At 39.0% G+C, this 23,481-nt stretch overlaps 1 protein-coding gene and 1 pseudogene across 3 annotated transcripts in view; one reads left to right on the top strand and one right to left on the bottom strand.

Moving 5' to 3' along the window:
• Prkdc (protein kinase, DNA-activated, catalytic subunit) overlaps positions 1-23,481 on the bottom strand; it is a 217,066-nt gene that overhangs the window by 11,256 nt on the left and 182,329 nt on the right. For all 3 annotated transcript variants that reach the window (NM_001108327.2, XM_087576674.1, XM_087576675.1), the window contains 3 exon segments: positions 11,489-11,632; positions 11,717-11,804; positions 15,790-16,001. In NM_001108327.2, coding sequence (NP_001101797.2) covers positions 11,489-11,632; positions 11,717-11,804; positions 15,790-16,001 — 444 coding nt within the window.
• On the top strand, positions 16,030-22,327 carry LOC103690762 (translation machinery-associated protein 16 pseudogene; annotated as a pseudogene).

Raw genomic sequence — 23,481 nt, forward strand, 5'->3', positions numbered from 1 at the left:
ATATTTCAATATTCTAAAATATCTTGAAAGTCTGTTTTGTCTGTCTGTGTCTTATCCTCCTTTAGACAGGTCATTATTAGAACGGCTCCTAGTTACAAATTCTAGTTTGCTTCAAAAATACAGCAAAGGCACAGGCCTTTATTCTCAGCACTGTCTGGAGACAGAGGGAGGTCAATCTCTGTGAGTTCAAGGATAGCTTTGTCTACATGGTGAGTCATTGTCTCCAAACAAAACAAAAACAGAAAAACAGAACAACCATCTCTGTGCTCTGTCCAGTTCTAGTCCTACTTCGTCTGATGTACAAAGAATGATGCAAATAATTAGGAACAAAGATAAAAGCTAAATCAGAGGAGCAGTTAAGAACAAATAGCTTATAGTTCTCCGTAGGAGCTAAAGAGAAGAAAGAGTAATACTGGTCTCAGTCAGGGTCTACTGAGACACTGCTCTAGATCATAAACCAGAAAAATATCCTAAGATCAATAATTCCAGAAGCAATTATCAGAAGTACTGTATCTTGGAATGTATTAGTTCTTTTAAAAACTATTTAATTGAATAAAAAGCTTGATATCAAATAAAAAATAAAGCAAAACTGAGGATTGTCAAGACTTAGCAGATCATCTTTTTGTCTTTGAGACAGAGTCTCATGCAGTTCATGAATTTCTGCTTCTCCCTTCCCCACCTCCCAAGTGCGACATACCTGATTACTTTTTTTGGTTCAAACTGTCATTAATTTGATAGTTTCTAGTAAGAAGATTGACACATAAAGCTATTTCTTCAATTCAGAAATGGATTAAAAATATAGAAATAAAAAACTGGGGATAGTACTGTGGCATAGTACTATCCAGCATGTCTAGAGTGCTAGATTTAGTCCTCTGCACCACACATGTACACACAAAGAAGTTTGCAGTTTAGCAAAAGGCTGAGTGTGCTGTGCTTGGCAACAGCAGGGAGGGACAATGATGTGTGTCAATATACTCTTATGGTAGGCTTACTGGACCCAGTGTACAGGGAAAGAATTTAAATCTAAAGTAGCTTAGGCTTTACAAAGAGAACATGGCAGTTTTCCAAGTGAGGTTATTCTCATTCAGTTGAAAAGACAGGATACATGATAGAGTAGGATGGGCTGTAGCACAGAACCATTGAAATGAAGCTGTTTCACAGAGATGCCCTCAGCCTGTAGGTCAGGGATCCTGATCTAGATTCAGTTGCTCTCATGCTCCTTTCAGTAAAGTACAGCCCATCACACAAACAACATCCAGTTCACAGCTTTTGTTCATAAACAGAGTTCTTCCAGACACTGTCCAGAGCTTCTATATGATAATGACCGATGCAGGCTCTGACAACAGACTTGTAAGGCCTAGAAAGCTGCAAATTTGTGCTTGTAAAATGTGTGGGCTACTGTTATGGGAAAACAAACCAAATACATCTTTTCATATCTAATATTCTATAACTGCATAATTTTATTAAACTAACCCAAGTATAATTTATTACTTAATTATATGATGATTCTGCTTAGAGTCACTTGAATATTCAAGAATCAATACCACATACTAAACAGGATACTGACCTCAATGTGTATTAGAAAGCAAAATATAGACATTCATGGTGGTTTTAGGGATTCTACCCATGTTTAAGCTACAGGAAGACTTGTGTGCTCCTACCTTTAATCTAAAGTATACTAGGTATAACCCAGAAAAGCAACCACTACTTAACTGAAGTTATCCTAATCACCTAATTTAGGGCGACTGTTCCACACCTGGGGATTAAGATGGGAGAAGAGACAAAAAAAAAAAAAAAAAGTTTGAGGATGTCCTAAAAGAATTGAAAAACACCTCCCCACAAAAACTGACAGATGTGCAGAACAGCACTATTCACAAGACAGAAGAAGGCTTACTATCTGATGAAAGATCAGCAAGGAAATAACAGGATATAGGGTGGAACAGAAAGGTAGATCACAGTGGTAAGAAATGCAGTCATAAAGAATGAATGTGAAAACATTAGACAGTAAAAGGTCTAGAAGGAGCTTTACCAGGTTACTAAGGGCTGGCAGGAGCAGGAAATGAAGAGTAACTGCAATTGTTTTCAGGGTTGGTTTCTTTCTATGGTGAATAAAACGTTCTAATAGTTATGTGGTAATGACTTCAAACTTCTATAACTATACTAAAAGCTACTGCATTATATATATTAGGTGAATGAACATATAATTTATATCCTAACATAACTGCTATGTAGACAGTGGGCTGGGGAACTACCAACAGAATTCTCCTTCATGAGTGTCTTGAGGGTTAATAGATAAAGTTAGTTGGCAGAACAGAGATAGGAAGGAATAAGGCTATAAAGGAAAGGCATACATGAGGGATAAAGAACATCCTGGGTGGTAGACCAGTAAGAGGTGAAGGGCCAAGGCAAAAAGATGCTGAGGGTGAGTGTCTACATCAGAAAGAAAAGATGACAAAGGGGTCTATTAAAGGCATCTTTATGTACTCTTGGTAGGAATCTACCTTATGCCTTTCCCATCAACTTCTCTGCCTTCCTTTCTAGCTCATGTCCATTTTTTTGTGACAGTTCCCCACCAATAAATATTGCTTATTAATCACACTCAATACTAATAGTCTTAACTCTCAAAAGCCTGGATTAGAAAACAAGATCTGTCTTTCTGCTGCATTCAAAAAATATCTCATCATCACCTCATAGTAAAGGGCTAGAAAAAGATATTCCAAACAAATGGACCCTACAAGAAGCAAGCAGGTGTCGGTAGCCATTATAATATCTGACAAAACAGACTTCAAACCAAAACTAACTAGGATAGGGAAAGACACTATATAACTGAAGGAAAAATCCACCAAAAGGATATTGCATTTCTAAACATCTATGCACCAAACACATGGTGTCTATTACTGCAGTGAAACACCATGAAGAAAAAGCAAGTTGGGGATTGATGGGTTTATTTGGGTTACACTTCTATCATTGGAGGGACTCTGAACAGAGATTCAAGCAGGGCTGTAACCTGGAGGTAGGAGCTGATGCAGAGGCCATAGTGGAGTGCCACTTACTGGCTCACTTCACATGGCTTGCTCAGCACCCTTTTTTATAGACCCAGAACTACTAGTCCAGGGATGTTACTACCCACTATGGGCTGGGCCCTCCCCATTGAATATTAATTGAGAAAATGCCTTACAGCTTGATCTCATGGAGGCATTCCCTCAACTGAAGCTCCTTCTTGTCAGATGACTCTAGCTTGTGTCAAGTTGATACTCAAACCCAGCCAGTATACAAGGGTACCCATGTTTTTAAAAGAAACACTACTACAGCTTAAATCACAAATTGACTCTCTCACACTGACAGTTCCCACTTTACTCCTCCACCTTCACAAAAAACAGGTCATCGAGACAAAAACTAAAAAGAGGAATGCTGGAGTTAACTTCATAATGCAAATGGACGTAGCAGGTAACTACAGAATATTTCACCCCAAAACAAAAGATTATACTTTCTTCTCAGCAGCTCATGGGACTTTTTCCAAAATTGACCATATATTAGGTCATAAGACCTAGATACAAGAACACATAGATATAAGAAAATTGAAATAACACCCTACATTCTATCAGACAACAAACAGTATAAAAACTCATGGAGACTGAACAATTTACAACTGAGTAAAAATTGGTCAAGTTAAATTTTTTTTTTAAGAATTGAATGAAAATGAAAACATAACGAATCCAATCCTATCAGTTACAATAAAGGCAGTTGTAAGAGGCAAGTTTGTAGCACTAAGTGCCTAACTACATCAAAAAAATTAGAGATACCATATTACTACATTAGTGACATACCTGAAAGCTCTAGAACAAGAAGAAATAATGTCCTAAGAGTAGAGAGGAAGAAATAATAAAACCCACTGCTGAAATCAAAAGTAAATACAAACAAAACAAAGTAATAAAACAAAAAAAATAATAAAACCAATGGAAGGAAGAGTTGGCTTTTTGAGGAAATCAATACAATTGACAAACCCTTAACCAAATTAATAAAAAATGGACAGAGAAGATCCAAACTAATAAAATAAGAGATGAAAGTCAAGAACTCACAACAGACTCTGAGGAAATCCAGAGGATCATAAGAATATACTTTTTGTATTCCATCAAACTGTAAAATCCAAAAGAAATGGATGAAATTCTAAATATATATCACTTACCAAAGTTAAAGTAAGATCAGATAAGCAATTTAAATAGACTCACACTCCCAGGTAAAATAGAAGCAGTAAGTAAAACTCTCCTAACCAAAGAAAGCCCAGGGTCAGATATATTAAGTGTAGAATTCTAGTAGAAGTTAAAAGAGGTAACACCAATACTCCTCAAATTATGCCACAAAATAAAACTGAAAGGACATTTCTTAATTCCTTTAATGAAGCCACTATTACTATGATACAAAACTACATAAAGACCCAACAAAAAAGAAAATTACATACCAATGTCCCTTAGGAACATAGTTGCAAAATTCTCAATAAAATATTTGCAAACCACATTCAGAACATCAAAAAGATTATTCGCCATGATCAAATTGGTATCATTCTCAGAGATGCAGGGATGGGGTTCAACATATGAAAATCAATCAACTTCATCTACTTCATCTACCACATAAAGACAAAAAAAATACCCCACCAACTCCCAAAAAAACAAACAAAAAACCCCCCAAAACAAAACCAACAACAAACACATGATTATCCCCTTGGATGTGGAAATGGCCTTTGACAAAATCTAACACTCTAGATTAAAAAATTCCAGAGAGACTGGGAATACAAGGGACCTACCTCAATATGATAAAAGTAATATATCATCTAAACAAACTGAAAGATAAAAAAAACCCCACACATGGTTATCTAATTAGATGCCGAAAAAAGCCTTTGATCAAATTCAACACCCCATCATGATAGAAGTCTTGGAGAGATCAGGGATACAAGGAACATAGCTAAACATAATAAAGGCGATTTATAAGAAGCTCATAGCCAACATTAACCTAAAAGGAGAGAAACTCAAAAAGTTTCCACTAAGCTCAGGAACAAGAGAAAGTTGCCCACTTTCTCTATACCTATTTAATAGAGTACCTGTTTCTCTATACCTATTTAATACAGTACCTGAAGTCTTAGCTCACCCATTTTCAACATTCTTAATGCTGCAACCCTTTAATACAGTTCCTCATGTTAAATTATTTTTGTTGCTACTTCAAAATCACAGTTTGGCTATTGTTAGTGAATCATAATATAAATATTTGTGCTTTCTGATGGTCTTGGATGACCCTTGTGAGGTTATTCAACCCACAAAGAGGAACAATAACACAAGTGAAGGAGAAGGGATACAAATAAAATAGTTAAGTGGGCTGGAGAGATGGCTCAGTGGTTAAGAGTTCAAATCCTAGCAACCACTTGGTGGCTCACAACCATCTATAATGGGATCCGATGCCCTCTTCTGGTGTGTCTTAAGACAGCGACAGTGTGCTTACATACAATAAATAAATAAATCTTTTTAAAAAGTTAAGAAGTAAAGATATTTTTACTTGTAGATGATATGGTTTTACACATAAAAGATCATAAAAACTCTACCAGAAAACGTATATAGTTGATAAACATTTTTTTTGCAAAGTATCATGATTAAAGAATTAACACATAAAAGACCAGTAGGTTTTCTATATACAAATGGACTAAGAAAGAAATCAGGAAACAGTACCTTTCACAATAGACTCAAATTATTATTATTACTTTGGTGAGAAAGGAATAACTTCAACCAAGCAAGATGTATAATAAAACTTTAAGACTTGTATAATAAAAACTTTAATACATTGAGAAAAAAATTGAAGATGATATTAGAAGATGGAAAGATCTCCAGTTCTCATGGATCAGTAGGAATAATACAGTGAAAGTAGCCATGCAACCAAGAGCAATCTATAGATTCAACCAATCCCAACACAATAATTCTTCACATAAATTGAAAAAAATATACACTCTTGAACTTCACATGGAAACACAGAATTCCCAGGATAGTTAAAGACCTGCTGGAGCCTCCCCAGCCCAGCTGTATTAGTGACACATCAAAACAGTCATATTGATCCATGGAACCAAACTCAAGACCCAGGTGTAAGTCCATATACAAATGGACATCTGATTTTTGACAAAGTAGCCAAAGAACACACTGGAGAAAGGCAGCATCTTCCACAAAAGGTGCTGGTCAAACTAGATGGCTATATGTAAAAACATGAGCACAGATTTGTGTCTATCACCCTACAAAAAACTCAACTCCAAGTGGATTAATGACCTCAACATAAGACCAGATACCCTGAATCTGATAGAAGTGAAAGCAGGGACTAGGGTTGAACTCAGGGACACAGGAAGGCTTCTGAACAAGATATGAATGCACAGGCACTAAGACCAGCAATTAATAAATGGGACCCCATGAAGCTTAAAATCTTCTGTATAGAAAAGTACACTATCACTAGAGCAAAGCAGCATCTATACAATGGAAAAGATCTTTATGAATTCTATACATCTAATAGAGGAATAGCTACTTTTAAAAATGGGGTAGAGAAACTAAGCAGAGTTCTCAAAAGATTAAACATATATGGCTGAGAAATACTTAAAGGAATGTTCAACATCTACAGCTATAGCAGAAATTAAAGCTATTTGTTATTTCATTTTATGAAGAGGCAGTGAAAAGGGAACAATTCTTCATTGCTAGTGGAGGAGGAAGCTTGGAATAGCCACTACTAAAATTAGTGTCACAGTTCCTCAGGAAGCTGGGAATAGATCTATCTCAAGATCCAGCTATAACACTCCTGCACATACACCCAAAGGATTCTATATCATAGTACAGATGTATGTATACATCTGCTCATCCATGTTCACAGATGCTCTATTCATAATACCCAGAAACTGGAAAGAGTCGAGATGGCTATCGACTCACAAATAGATAATAAAAATGTGGTGCATTTATACACAATAAAATATTTAGTTGTTAAGAAGTATAAAATTGTAAGATTTACAGTTAAATAGATGGGGCTAGAAAAAAAATCATCATGAATGAGGTAAAAACCCCAAAGACAAACATTTTATGTCTTCTCTTCCATGTAGATGTTAGCTTTTTAGCCTTTGGTAGGTTTGCTACAATCTATACATCCACAGGAGTTAGGCAGCTACTTAGTAAGAACTTAGAGTAGGTTTGACGTCATGAGGAAGGGAAAATAGAATATATTGTTTGGAGGGACAGAAGGGGAACAGGAATGGGGGCTTAAAAAGAGAGGAGAACAGAAGGGAAAAGGAGAAAACTTTGGAAGAACCACCTAATACCAAGGGCCATTTGAAAAACATAGGTTTCTACTATTGTAGAAGCAATCCCCAAAATATATGATGATGTGAAAGAAAACTAAATGGAGTCACCAAATAAAAGGAGAGACAATGCCAACTAGATAGCTCCTGGCACCAAAAACAACCTCCAATGCCACAACTCCTAATCCCCATGGAAACCCCTAATCATCAGAGAAAACAGCTTTTACTCCCCATAAACTGATGGTGAAGCTCTATTGATGAAGATGACACTTATGTCATCAAACGTGGAGAAATCAAGCCAGTGTCTAACTAGAAGCTTTACCCTGCTGATTAGTGTTTATGGTTCTGGAAGGTACTTTGCGCACTACCACAGGAGAGAAGTAATCATTAATATCACCCAGTTATAAACCCTGTGACCCACAACAGTGACCTGCCTGCAAGGTAAACTGTGCAATAGTCATGTGAATGTTATGGGAGTAACTAACCACTTTTTGATTGTATTTAAGGACTAATCCATGACTTATACATGACAGTACTAAAATGGCCAAGAATTTGAGACTAGATAGTTCATAGGCTAGGGGAACACCCACTATTATTCTGTTAAAGAACCATAGCAACAAAATACTATTACATAAATATTAGTGCCTCACTTGACCCACATCAGAGAAGCTCCTTTTCGCAGGAGATGGGAACACAGTGACCTTCAGCTAGACAATGTAGGAGGAAAAAGCTTGGAGTACTCAGTTCCAAATGTCTTCAACAAATCCCTTTCTGCAAGGCTCATGATAGAAGAGGAAGTGAAAAGATTTTAAGAACTAGAGGTGATGGATGATTCCGAGGAAACAGTGCCTTCCAGATACAACAGGACTGATGTATGAATGAACTCACAGACTGTATAATACCGTGCACAGGACATACACAGGTTCAAGCTAGACAGGGTTTCAGCACTGAGAAGGGGAAGTGAACATAGGGTCCCATCTCCTAGACAAGAAGCTATTTGCAACTGACACCTGTTTGCAAACAAAGAAAATCAGTTTTCTCCAATAGAGTCTGACTGGGAATACACTTTGGGTAGGCCCCTTGCCCAGAAGTGTATGGCCACCACAAATATTTTGTTTTGTCCTTGTAAGAGAGAAAAAGAACATACAGTTCAGTGTGTAGGGAGCTGAGGACCTCTAGGAATTGAGGGAGGGGAAAATAAGAACAAAATACGGTGTATTTCAATTTTTTATAATTAAAAAAGTTTTTAAATATGCTCCTCACTTCATGACTCTTTCCAACATTAGAATGACTAAAAAATATTTCCCTTTGCCACACTTGTCTGAAATACAGCCTTTTATAAGCAGTGTTAGCCATGTAATCCCTCTGATCTGGGTTTGTACTGTTTCTAAGCATGCAAATTGGTGCCCTAAACCAATTTTTCAGAATACTTATCACCTTATACAAGACAGAAATATTTTCTTGATCCAATATCTAAGTGATCCTGAGAATTAAAAATACTGAATTAAACACAATCTTCGGGTATCAGAATCTGAGCATGGGAACATAGCAGAACTCTTGGCCGACTGACCCACTTGCCAGCTTAGCCTAGGAAGTGGCACTATTTGGAGGTGTGGACTAGCTTGTTAGAGGAAGTGCATTACTGTGGGAGTGGGCTTCAAGACCCCTTTCCTAGCTGCCTGGAAGCCAGTCTTCTCCTGTCTGCCTTTAGATGGAGATGTAGAATTCTCAGCTCTTCCAGGCCCACATCTGCCTGGATGCCGCCATGCTCACACCTTGATGATAATGGACTGCATCTCTGAACCTGTAAGCCAGCCCCAATTAAACACTGTCCTTCATAAGAGTTGCCTTGGTCATGGTGTCTCTTCACAGCAGTAAAACCCTAAGACAGAAGTTGGTACAAGGGACCGACTGTGACAGGCTTGACATGCTTTTGTTAGGAGAAATGTGGATTTTGGCACTTTAGAAGCAGTGGAATGCTTTAAGTGGGGCTTAATGGGCTATCCTAGTAAAAAGTATGGGAGACTTTGTTGCTGAGAGTGATTTGAACTATATAGACCTGGCCCAAACAGTTTTAGTGGAGAAAAATTTCAGTACGTAGTCTGTTTCAGACTGTTATTGTGATATTTTGGTGATGAATGTGGCTGCTTTTTGACCTTATCCAAAGAATCTGCCTGAGGCTAAGGTGAAGAATCAAATTAATTGCCTTGACAAAGGAGGTCTCAAAACAACCCAGTTTAGACTTCGTGCTGTGGCTCAGTCTCATGAAGAGTGTGTTGATGAAGCACAGCAAGTTTAAAAAAAATTAAGGTATTAAAGGGGCACCAGGAAGTAAAATGGGGCTGCATCCTGTGTTCTAGGAGATAACAGATTAAGGGAGTAGTGACTTTGGGGCAAGATCCCACCCAGCTAAATTTAGGTCCAGGCATAGTACTATAAGCCTTTAATCCCAAGAGATAGAGGCAAGCAGATATCTGAGTTCAAGGCTAACTTGGGACAGAGCAAGTTCCAGGAAAAGAAAAGCTTAAGTCCAGGTATTGTGGTACATGCCTTTAATCCTAGCATTCAGGAGCCAGAAGCAAACAGAGCTCTTGAGTTCATGGTCAATCTATACACCAAAGTTCCAGGACAGCCAAGTTTAGGCAGTAAAGGAGTTGGAAAACAGAAAGCTGGTAATAAAATAAAGGAGGCCATGTTCCAGATCCAGCAAGCAGCAGAACCGGCAGCTTTAGCAATGTGGCTCTGTCTTTAGAGTCAAGAATAAGGACAATTGATGCTGGTTAGTTGGAGCTAAGGAATTAGCAGTGATTGAGAAGAAACCAGCATCACCGAGGTGAAATCTAGGAAGTGTTTTCTGAGAGCACAAAGAAGCTGTGCTCCAGAGATAGCCAAGGTTGGTAATGTGTAAGAGTCACCCAGGTGGTACTGGTTTTGAAGGCATGAAGGGGTCATGAAGAGCAGCTGAGGCTTGGCACTGTGAGAGGCCATGGAAGGCCACTGGTGAAGGTGCAGCTTCAGCTGGAGTTAACAGCTCAGGACTGAAGGCGTTATGCAAAGATAAAGCTTAACACCACAAAGAGAGCCTATGAAAGGGTATTGGTAAAGCTTAGTTGCAGCAGAAGACCGCAGTGTACTGGATATGCCAATACCAGGGATGACAACCAAGAACGGCAGCAGCAGTGGAGTGGATCCACCAGACCCTGGAGTACTACAGAGGGCAGAGCTGGAAATGTGACCCAAACCCCTTTGAGGAGCCCAGATCATGTGTGGATCCCAGACATTGGAACAAGAAGCTGTGAAGCTGAAGTTGCCTTGGAGACTCCAAGATGTTAGAGATGTCAGAGCTGTGGGCTATCTACTGAGGAAAGCTGCTAAGGGGGAGTGGAGCCAGCCCAGGAGGAAGAAGTTTGTTGCAGTCAACAAATATGAGAAAGGAGTTGGCTTTGACATCAGACTTGGAGATGCAAAGTTTGCAGAGTTTGCCCAGCTGTTTTCCCATCTTGCTTTGGGGATTACGGTTAAGTGATTGGATGAATCTCAAAAGAGACTGTTAACTTTGGACTTTTAACACTGTTGAGACTGCTATAGACTATGGGAAATTTTGAAGTTGTACTAAATAAATGAAGTTTGCATTATGCTATGGCTAGGAATGGCCCCCATAGACTCATATGTTTGAACAGGCCTATGGAGGCCAGGGAATATAATGTGGTGGTTTGAATATGCTTGGTTCAGGAAGAGGCACTCTTTGGAAATGTGGCATTCTTGGAGTAGGTGTAACCTTGTTGGAGGAAGCGCGTCACTGTGGGCTTTAAGACCCTCTTCCTAGCTGCCTGGAAGCCAGTCTTCTCCTGTCTGCCTTTAGATAAAGATGCAGAACTGCCTGGATGCTGCCATGCTCCAGTCTTGATGATAATGGACTGAACCTGTAAGCCAGCCCCAATTACATGTTGTCTTTTATAAGAGTTGCCTTGGTCATGGTGTCTGTTCATAGCTGTAAAACCCAAATGAAGACACCAGCATTGAATGGAAACATTTGATTACTGTTATCTTACAGAAAGCATCAGATCTAAATCAAGCTCATCAGCAACAGACAACAAGCAGGAAGTAATTAAAATGTAAACACTGCTGCTGTAGCTATCAAATTATTACTATGATTAATCAAGAAGCTGAATCTATCCATACCTGTATGAACTTCCTCCGAAAGGGCCCCAGGCCTGGAGCCCGAAAGTCACCCAAGGCAGCATACATCCTTTCATACAATTTTTCAATATTTTTCTTATTCACAGGATTCTTTCCTAGTTCATCTTTTGTATCATTAACCCAGTCCTGTGCCAAAAGAGAAAAAAAAAATCAAGAAAGAAGCTAGAGTATACATGATACTATTCATACTAATTTTTATTGTTTTCTTACCTTAAAGAGCATATCAGGATTGGAGAGCTGGTCTAAGGCATTAATAAAACCTTGAATCACTCCTCCTTGATCAAGTTTACTTTTTATCCTATAAAAAAATGTACCAGATTTAGGCCAGGAATGGTGACACACATCTTTAATCCCAGTACTCAGAGACAGAAGCAGGTGGATCTTTGTGAATTCAAGGCTATTCTAGTCTATACAGTGAATTCCAGGACAGTCAGAGATACTTACAGAGACCCTGTCTCAAAACACCACCACCACCACCGCCACTACCAACATCAGGTTCAGGAACCTTAACATTTTCTAGTGACCTGGGCATATTTTTATATATTTAAAATATAGACTTACAACATGTACTACTTTCTGTATATGTTTACATATAATTACACACACACACACACACACACACACACACACACTCACCAAACACACAGACGAAGACACACACAGCCACAGACACACACACACAGAAGCTATCAGTCCAGGGAAATAGTGACTTGAGAATTATATCCAACATTAGATTAGCATCTGGACTTTAAAGTAGAAGGTCTCAACCTGTGGGTTGCAACCCTTTGAGGGGTCACATAACCCTTTCACAGGGTCCACATATCATATATGCTGTATATCAGATATTTACATTATGACTCATAACAGTTGTCAAATTATATTTATGAAGTAGCAATAAAAATAATTTTATGGTTGGGGTCACTACAATATGAGGAACCATATCAAAGGGTTGCAGCATTAAGAAGGTTGAGAACCACTGCTTTAAAGAGGTAAAGGTCTTAGGCAAAGTCAAAGTACATCGGTAGTAGATATGGACACTGATGAATATAATTTACTTTTGCTTTGAACATCTTCAAGTATGGCAGGTCACTTTCTTGATATTTAATTACAAATACTTTTTATGTGTTCACTTTTAAAAACAGTCTTATGGTGTTAGACTCTGGTCAGAGATGGTGTAGCTGGTAGGGCAAGGTGGTGCAAGAGGTATATGGACGAATTGTGACAGATGATCTGCCTTTTATCTTCCCTGGCAAGGAGGCAACTCCACTCATGGCAAAACAGCTGTGTGATATAATGATTTTTAATTACCTTGCTGACCATATTCATAAGAATTTTGGACTTTGTAAAGACATTTTACTTAAGTATACCATGGACTTTGAATGTCTTTGCTTCCTATACCCTCCATTTCCTCTCCCTCCCACGAGTATCCTTCCTTTTCCAAGATAATTTTGCTTCTACTTTTGTGTCTTATAGAATATACATGACAGAAGAGGTTATTAGTTTGAACCTGGCTTATTGTCTTAATATACGATGATGCCTCATTTAATCCATTTCCATACAATCAGATTTTCTTTATGGTTGAATAAAACCCTATAAAGCATACATATCACATATTCTTTATTCATTCATGATGGTTGATGGGCTGATTCCATCAAGTAACTGTTGTCACAGTGCCACAGTACATAAGGACATGCAGGTCTTTGCTGTCGTGTGGCTTCTTAAACAGCATATTCACAGGATCAGTATGGCTGGATCATATAGTAGGTCTGTGTTTTTGTTTTGTTTTTACAGTCTGGAGATAGGGTTTCATTATGTAGCCCTGGCAAAATAAAATAATGCTGGAGGTATTACGACCAAGCCATAGCAACAAAAACTACAAGATACACAAAAACAAACAGGTAGAATAATGGAATGGAACAGAAGACTCATATACAAATCGACTTGGTTACATGTAGTGACCAAATCCTTTGACAAGGTGTCAAAAACATGCACCAGGAGAATAAAAAATAGAGTGTGTAGGCTACATAGGTGACAGGACAACAGAAAGAAATTGAACTTCCATATGACCCAAATGTACTGCACCTGTGAATATACTCAAAAGAACTCCTGAGTCCACATCTTATACAGACCTGCATTGTAAGCAACGGCCCATCCATGAGCCCGGTTATTGGCTGGTTGTGTGAGTTTTTTTGGTATTTATTGTTTTGAGTAGAGTATTTCAGATATTAATCTTGTTTCATTGATTTTTTTGTATCTTTTTGTTTCTATTTTATTAATTTATGCTTTGACTTATTATTTACTAATATCTACTGATTTGGGGGTTTGGCTTATTTTTATTTTTCTAAGATCTTAAGGGACATCATTAAGGTATGTGAAATCTCTATAATTTCATAAAGTAGAGACTTATAGATCTTTCTAAGAATCTTTTTGCTTCTCACAGGTTCTGGTGTGTTTGTACTTTATTTAATTCCAGGAATATAAAACCTTTTCTCCTGATTTCTTCAATAACCTACTCATCATTCACTAGTCTCCATGAGTTTGTATATTGTCTACAACTAAAAACTACTAAACTAAAAACTAGTTTCTCATTGATTTATAGTTTAATTCTATTGTCACCAGATAAATTATTTTAATTTTTCAATATTTATTAAGACTTACTGCACCAAAATATGGTCTCTTCTGGAAAAAGTCTTATAGGTTGTTGAGAAGAGCATGTATTCTAAAGTTACTGAGTAGAATATTCTGTTGATTTACTTTATTTAATGCTGATGTTTCTGTATTTCTTGGGGGGGGGGAATTTGGATATTAGATACTATGTTTGACACCTAACATAGGTATGATGTTTGGATAGCATGTATTAAAATCACTATTATCTTTGAGGTCAATGAATGCCTTTGATATTCAGTAGTATTTGCTGTTTGGAATTGGTCTTACTGATGCTTGATGAATAAAACACATCTTGATGGAGCCTGTGCCCAGGAAGCAATATACTTACAAAGTCAGTATGTCATTGGTATGAACTTACAAATAACTAAAGTGAAAATGATGACACTTCAGGTCATCTATTGGGCCCTAATTCAGAAGGGGACCTCTCTTTGTTTGTATATATGTAAACAAACATACCATGTGATATATACATGAGTATCTGAGTGGGGGTACTTATGTTTGCACAGATAGAGGTCAAAAGAGGATACTGTTTGTCTCACTTTCAGCCTTATTTCCTTGAGACAAACTCTCTTAATACATCTGAGGCTTGCTGTTTTACCTAAGCTGCCTGGTCAGCAAATTCTCAGGATCTGCCTGTCTCCGTCCCCCAATGATGAGGTTACAGGTACATATAAGCCACGGGTCCTGGGGATTTGAACTCAGTTCTCACAATTGCAAATACGAGCTCTAAGCCATCTCTCCAGTTTCTCTGGATTCACATTGCATATATTTTTATCTATTTATTTGCGATTTATTTATGTTGTTTATATATAGCTAAGGCTGCCCTCAAACTTCAGGTTTATCTTGTCACAGCTTCCAGAGTATTTGTGACTCTAAACATACATCACCATGCCAACCTTTCAACATATGTTAAAGGGTAGTTCCTAAATAGATTTAGTTGGCGTTTCTGCTGCTGTGATGAACACCAAGACCAGAAGCGACTTGGGGATCCGAGCTTAGCTTAGCTTACAGCTGTCAGGTCACAGCCATCACCGGGAAAGCCAGATTAGACGTCGAGGCCCTGGAGTCAGGAACTGAAGCAGGGGCTATGGAGAAATTACTACTTACTGGGTAGCTCCTTAAGGTCTGTTTGCTCATCCTGTTTTCTTATACAAACCAGGATCAACTGCTTAGGGATGACACTATCCTCAGTGAGCTGAGTCTGCCTTTATCAGCCTTTAATCAGGAAAATGATCCACATGCCAATTAGGGGGAAGTATTTTCTCAACTGATGACCTCTCTTATCAGGTGACCATAGCTTGTACCAAATTTACAAAAACGAACCAACCAGGACGAGAACTGATTGCAAAAGTATCTCATGCTGTCTGTACTATTCAAAAGATTATTATTAAAAGATATTAGCTATGGGCATGAAGGCAAGCACCTAAGACAAACAGTATTTTCAAAAGGAGAGAAATTCAGTAACAAGTATCATTCAGAGAAAAACTAGCCTCAATAGATGTTGAAGAATTCCTATGCTTCATGAACAACTCAAATATAGGTACATGTTTTTCCTTTTGATCACCCCACATTTTTATACCCAATTCTATCTGATGAGCCCAATACCAAAACATTACCTCTCAACAAATGCTTTATTATTATGGCCAGAAGAAGTATTTTGAAAGGAGTAGCTTTCACTGCTTATTATAAAAGGGTAGATAATGGCCTGTGGATAGTTATCAGCAATTTCTTCCACGGTATGCTGCACCGCAATAGCTTCCTCTTTGTCCAGTAAGGCAACCATGTGGCCGATCCAGCCAATGAACTGCCAGCAAGGAATGGATGAAATCTAAAATTCAGAAAAGTTTAGTTTGAAAATGAACAGAAATTTAACAATATTTGCATTAAGGTAAAATATGTTCCATATGAAAAGACAAATATAAGTCTACTCTCTCTTAGCTCTTTTTTGCTACGGGACTACTGGATTCAACCTAACATTTCCTGTTCATGTACACAAGTATCTTTTGATCAAAGAGTGGATCAGACTTGCTGTGGTGGTCTGAATGAGAATGACCCCCATACGCTCATTCATTTAAATGCTGATCCCCAGTTAGGGGAACTGTAGGTGAAGGATTAGAAGTGTGACCTTGATGGAGGAGGTATGTTGGAATGGTCTTTGGGATTTCAGAAGACTCCACTATTCACAGGGTGCCCCTGCCTACATCATGCCTACATCATGCCTACATCATGCCTATGCTCCAGGACGGAGCTCTCGGCTGCTGCTCCCACATCACACCACGCCTGCCTGCAGTTGTGCTCCCCACTGCAATGCTCGTGGGTTCCAATCATAACACTGGAAACCCTCCCCAAATACTGTCTATTATAAGTTGCGTTGTACATGATGTCTTACCACAGGAATGTACAAGTAATAAAGACATTGGACAAACAACATTCTCTAACAGCTATACTTCATAGTATTCACTTGGTGCATTATCATGAACTTAGGATGTTTACATATATTTTATTTTAAAAAATGCTTAAAAAAGAGATTCTTATAAATATACCTCTGTAGTTATGCCATACACATGTAGAATAAGTTTCCAGAAATACAATTACAGTTTGAACAATAATATATACATATATAAATTATATATATTTAGAAAGTCTAAGAAGATTTTTCAGATTTCCATTTTTAAAACTGTTTGACTACATTATACATTCTTTATAAACATTGGATAAAGTTTTTAATTTAATTTGATTTTTAACAAAAGGATCTCAATACATATCCCTGGCAAGCCTAGAAACTGCAAAGCAGACCAGGCTCTTCTCAAATTCTGCTTCCTGAATGCTGGGATTTAATGCATTTAATGTGTGCCATCACAACCAGCCATAATAAACTTTCTGAAGTTATTTTCAATCTAGTATTAAAAGCTATATAATTTGGGCTAGTGAGATGGCTCAGTTAAGGCACTTAACTGCCATGTCTCATAACTGGATTCAACCCCCAGCACTCACATGGTGTGTGAACAGGGCAGACCTCTGAAAGCTGTCTCCTGACCTTCACATGTACACTGTGGTACAAGTGTGTGCATATTCAAAATATCCAAAGAAGTGTAGTTAAAAAAAATTGAAGGGCTTCTTTTATGCTTGGAAATGCCTCCCATGCTTAGAAGTATTTTATCTTTTTAATTTTCTTAATTTCTTACGCAGCTTCAAATTTTCACCTCTCTGCAATTCTTACTAAAGCTTGCTTCTGCTTTAAACACTGAAAAGAAAAAAAAGGGGGGTGGGGGGGGGACTACTGTATTCAGAATCCACAGACTACAAAGGCACAGTTAAGCCCGATAGCACCTTCCAGTATCGATCTGCGCCCAGAGCTGTGCTCAGACACAAAACCTGACTGCAGAGAGTTGGTCTACCAGAAGCACTCTCCCTCCTAAGCCAACAGCCCACACGTGGGACCCCACTTTCTCCCCTTTGACTTTATAAAGAGAGACCCGCTGGGACTGGGCAGGGATCATGAGTCACAGGGCAGCCTAGGACAGGATCCTTCTGCTCCCCTTCTCCTTGCTCACTTCAAAAATCACAAGCTCAGAGGCCCACAGAAAGGACAAGCTCCAGTCAGAGACAGCAAGACCAACTAACATAAGAGAAAACCAGATAGCAAGGCAAGTGCAAGAACCTAAGGAACAGAAAACGAGACTACTTGGCATCATCAGAACCCAGTTCTCCTACCACAGCAAATACTGGATTTCTCAACACATGGGAAAAACAAGATTTGGATTTAAAATTACATCTCATGATGATGATAAGGAACTTCAAAAAGGATATAAATAACTCCCTTAAAGAAATACAGGAGAACACAGCTAAACAAGTAGAAGGTCATAAAGAGGAAACAGAAAAATCCCTTATAGAATTAAGGGAAAACAAACAAATAGGTGAAGGAATTGAATAAAACCACCCAGGAAGTAAAAATGGAAATAGAAACAATAAAGAAATCACAAAGGGAGACAATCCTGGAGATAGAAAACCTAGGAAAGAGATCAGGAGTCATAGACACAAGCATCACCAACAGAATAAAACAGATTGGAGAGAGAATCTCAGTGGCAGAAGATACCATAGAAAAATTTGACAAAATAGTCAAAGAAAATGCAAAAAGCGCCTAACCCAAAACATCCAGGAAATCCAGGACTCAATGAGAAGAACAAACCTAAGGATAACAGGTATAGAAGAGAAAGAAGATTCCCAACTTAAATAACCAGTAAATATCTTCAACAAAATTATAAAAGCAAACTTCCCTAACCTAAAGAAAGAGATGCCCATGAACATATAAGAAGACTACAGAACTCCAAATAGATTGGACCAGAAAAGAAATTCTTCTTGTCACATAATAGTCAAAACACCAAATACACAAAACAGAGAAAGAATATTAAAAGCAGTAAGGGAAAAGGTCAAGTAACATATAAAGGCAGACCCATCAGAAGTACGTAAGACTTCTCAACAGAGACTATGAAGCTAGAAGATCCTGGGCAGATGTCATACAGACCCTAAGAGAACACAAATGCCAGCCCAGGCTACTATATCCAGCAAAACTCCATAGATGGAGAAACCAAGATATTCCATGACAAACTCAAATTTAAACAGTTTCTTCCACAAATCCAGCCCCCCAAAGAATAATAGATGGAAAACTCCAACACAAGGAGGAAAACTACACCCAAGAAAAAGCAAGAAGGTAATCTTCTTTCAACAAACCCAAAAGGAGATGGCCACACAAACATAATTCCACCTCTAACAACAAAAATAACAGGAAACAACAATCACTATTCCTTAATATCTCGCAACATCAATGGCCTCAATTCCTCAATAAAAAGACATATATTAACAGACTGGATACATAAACAGGACCCCCAGCATTTTGCTGCATACAGGAAAGGCATCACAGTGACAAAGATAGACACTCCCTAAGAGTCAAGGGCTGGGAAAATTTTTTCCCAGCAAATGATACCAAGAAACAAGGTGGGGGAGTCATGCTAATATCAAATAAAATCGACTTTCAACCAAAAGTTATCAAAAAAGATAAGGGCACTTTATAATCAAAGGAAAAATCTACCAAGATGAACTCTCAATTCTGAACAACTATGCTCCAAATGCAAGGGTACCCACCTTCATAAAAGAAACTTTGCTAAAGCTCAAAGCACACATTGCACCACACACAGTAATAGTAGGAGATTTCAACACCACTCTGATCAATGGACAGATCATGGAAACAGAAACACAGAGAAACTAACAGAAGTTATGAATCAAATAGATTTAACAGACATCTATAGAACATTTCATCCTAAAACAGAAGAATATACCTTCTTCTCAGCACCTCACGGAACCTTCTCAAAAATTGACCATGTAATTGGTCACAAAACAGGCCTCAAAAGATATAAAGAGATTGAAATAATCCCATGCATCCTATCAGATCACCATGGACTAACATTCAGTAACAACAAAAACAACAGAAAGTCCACAAAAACATGGAAGCTAAATAACGTTCTATTCAACGACAACTTAGTCAATGAAGAAATAAGAAAGAAATTAAAGACTTCTTAGAATTTAATGAAAAAAAAAAGGCACAGCATACCCAAACTTATGGGACACAATGAAAGCAGTACAAAGACGAATACTCATAGCTCTCAGTGCCTCCAAAAAGAAATTGACGAGAGCATACACTAATATCTTGACATAACATCTGAAAACTCTAGAACAAAAAGAAGCAAATACACCCAAGAGGAGTACAAAGCAGGAAATACTCAAACTTAAGAGCTGAAATCAATCAAGTAGAAACAAAAAGGACTATACAAAGGATCAACAAAACCAGGAGGTGGTTCTTTGAGAAAAATCAATAAGATAGATAAACCCTTAGCCAGACTAACCAGGGGGCAGAGAGACTTAAGAAAGACAAAAATGAAAGGGGAAACATCAAAACAGAATCTGAGGAAATTAAAAAAATAATCAGATCCCATTAAAAAAAAAAGCCTGTACTCAACAAATCTGGGAAGTCTGGAGGAAATGAATGGTTTTCTAGCTATATACCAGGTACCAAACTTAAATCAGGATCAGATAAACCATCTAAACAGTCCCATAAAAAACTCAGGTGACAGTAGATGCTGGCGAGGATGTGGAGAAATAGGAACACTTCTCCATTGTTGGTGGGTTTGCAAGCTGGTACAACCACTCTGGAAATCAGTCTGGTGCTTCCTCAGAAAATTGGACATTGCACTACCTGAAGACCCAGCTATACCTCTCCTGGGTATATACCCAAAAGATCCTCCAATATATAACAAGGACAAATGCTCCTTTATGTTCATAGCAGCCTTATTTATAAAAGCCAGAAGCTGGAAAGAACCCAGATGCTCTTCAACAGAGGAATGGATACAGAAAATGTGGTACATCTACACAATGGAATATTATTCAGCTATCAAAAACAATGACTACATGAAATTCTTAGGCAAATGGATGGAACGAGAAAATATCATTCTGGGCTGGAGAGATGGCTCAGCCGTTAAAGGCTAGGCCCACAACCAAATATAGAAAATATCATTCTGAGTGAGATAACCCAGTCACAAAAGAACACACATGGTATGCATTCACTGATAAGCAGATATTAGCTCAAAAGATTGGAATACCTAAGAAAAAATTCACAGATCATCTGAAGCTCAAGAAGGAGAAAGACCAAAATGTGGATGCTTTGTTCCCTCTTTAAGGGAGAACAGTATACCCACGGCAGGAAATTCAGGGACAAAGAGTGGAGCAGGGACTGAAGGCTGCCCCACCTGGGGATCCAACCCAGACGCAGCCACCAAACCCCGGTCACTATTGTTGATGCCAAGAAGTGCTTGCTGATGGGAGCCATATTCCAGTGTCTCCTGAGAGGCTCTGTAGATGAGGATGGTTGTAGCTAGTAATTGGACTGAACAAGGGGACCCCAATGGAGATGTTAGAAAAAAGACTAAAGGACCTGAAGGGGTCCGCAACACCAGAGGAATAATAACAGTATCAACCAACCAGACCCCACCAGAGTTCCCAGGGACTAAACTGCCAACCAATGAGTACACATGGAGGGACCCATGGCTCCAGTCGCATATGTAGTAGATGATGGCATTGTCCTACATCAATAGGAGGAAAAGCCCTTGGTCCTGTGAAGGCTCACTTCCTCAATGTAGGTTAATGCCATGGTGTTGAGGTTGGAGTGGGTGGATGGGAGTGGGAGAATCCTCATATAAGCAGGGGGATGGGAGAGGGGATATGTGAGGTGGGGGAAGGGGGAACATTTGAAATGTAAATATATAAAATACCCAAGAAAAATAAAATAAAAAAAGAGTCCATTTTGGAAGAAATAAATTTGAAGAGAAAGAGGGGGGGGGTCTGATAGTGTAGGACCCACGTGCGTTTGGAGCAAAGTGAACTTGGGAGCGGCTGTCCTACCCTCTGTGAAATTGTCACATCTGAACATCGCGGGGCCTCGGACATTGCCCTGCCTAAAGGAGTAACAGAAAAAATAGTAGGACAGGAAAAAAAAAGTCATCCATCTGTACAGTAGAAAAGCAGCTGTGTTACAAGTGTGTCTCACAAACAAGACAAGAAGGAAAGACTGAAGACAGAGAGGGCCTCGCAACTCAAAAACTTATGGATGACAAACTTCAGTGGTCTCACAGTCATCTGGATACAAAACCCCCCCGAGATATTCAAAGAAGGATGCCTGTGCATTACTTGAGAGGTATTCGGATCGGTTCAGCAGTGAGCTGGAGCAGACTGAGTTACACAACAGCATCAAGGACAGGCAGGGGACGCGGCACCACTGCCAGGAGGCTGTCATCAAGCAGACTATGGAGCGGGAGCAGCAGCACTAGGAAGGCTATGGCTTTGATCCCAGACATTTTAGACTCAAATACTCTGCAGACTTTCTGGGAATGGGATTTTGATCAACGAAATTGCCAAACATCAAAATGAGGAAACTTTGTGCTACTGATGCAGTTCCTAAGAAGCGCAAACAGAAAAATATTTTAAATATAGAAAGGGATTTAGGAGAATTAGAACAGGGGAAACTGGAGACACTACAGATGGGAAACTGGAACCAGCAAGTGACACGATGAAGAAATGACTGCAGTGCCTGTCAGCCCTCACTGAAATACGTGCGACGCCTCATGTCCTACTCACTGACTGTGGAAATAGTCATTTCTGTGTGGGCTGGTGAGATGGCTCAGCACGAGGTGGCTTGCAGCCAAGCCTGACTGCCGGAGTTTGGTTCTGAGAACCCACGGGTTAAAGAGAACAGATGCTACAAGGTTTCTTCCAACGTCCGCATGCACGCCATGGGAGGTGCGCATGGGCACACACACAAATAAGTTTATTTTAGTAATTATCTGCAGAAAAAGAAAAAAAGAGGCCTGATAGCATGGAGGACCCTCAGGGCTCAAAGAGGAAGATTGTTTTAAGATTTTGCTGGGGATGGCTCTGAGTTCTGTTCCCAATTCCTATGGAAAAATGAGGTTCAGTAGTATGAACCTGTAATCCCAGGGAGCTGGGGAGGCAGAGACAGGAGGAAATAGGGCAGAGGGGCTTGCTGGCTAGTCAGTCTAGCTGAGTTGGCAAGTCCCAGGTGCAGGGAGAGAATCTGTCTCAAAAGACAATGTGGAGAGCAAGTGAGGAAGATACAGGGCACTGACCTTTAGCCTGGGCACTCATGCACCCACAAAAATACAATGACAACAAAGATCTTGATACATGAAGCAGCAAACTAGCAGTTAGTCCTTTCTGAACTCTTATTTTCAAGACAAAGCTTGGATCTATGTTTTAGTTATGAATCTGTAAAAGCAAGGAGGAACTTTTGAGATGGACCTGTTCTTTTATAGATGGGGCCTTCCCTAAATAGGTAGGTCCCAGAGGATAGAGGCACAGCCAGCACATGTGTGCCCAAGTGTTCTATGGAACAAGGGTAGGAAAGCTGCAGGTGTTGCACGTGCACACAAACCTCTTGATTCCCACTTAGCCCTTACCCTAGGCTAAATAAAAACTAAGCAGAAGATACCAAGAGATGTTCTAGATTGCAGCTTCAGCAGTGTGGAGGGTAAAATTCCATATAAAGTCCCTATCTTGGTTCCAGAAATATTCTTCCTTCATTGATTTGGTTCTTTTTCAGATATAGTGTTCCTACTATACCCACAAAGGAAAACAGGTAAAAGTGGCATCACACATCTATAGTCCTCAGATGGAAACAGGGCAGAAGGTGAGACTCTGCATGCATGATGCAGCATGTGCAAAAACACAAAGGTAGGGGAAAA

This window comes from Rattus norvegicus, chromosome 11 (assembly GCF_021556685.1).
Source record: "Rattus norvegicus strain SHRSP/BbbUtx chromosome 11, alternate assembly SHRSP_T2T, whole genome shotgun sequence".
Taxonomy (NCBI): domain Eukaryota; kingdom Metazoa; phylum Chordata; class Mammalia; order Rodentia; family Muridae; genus Rattus; species Rattus norvegicus.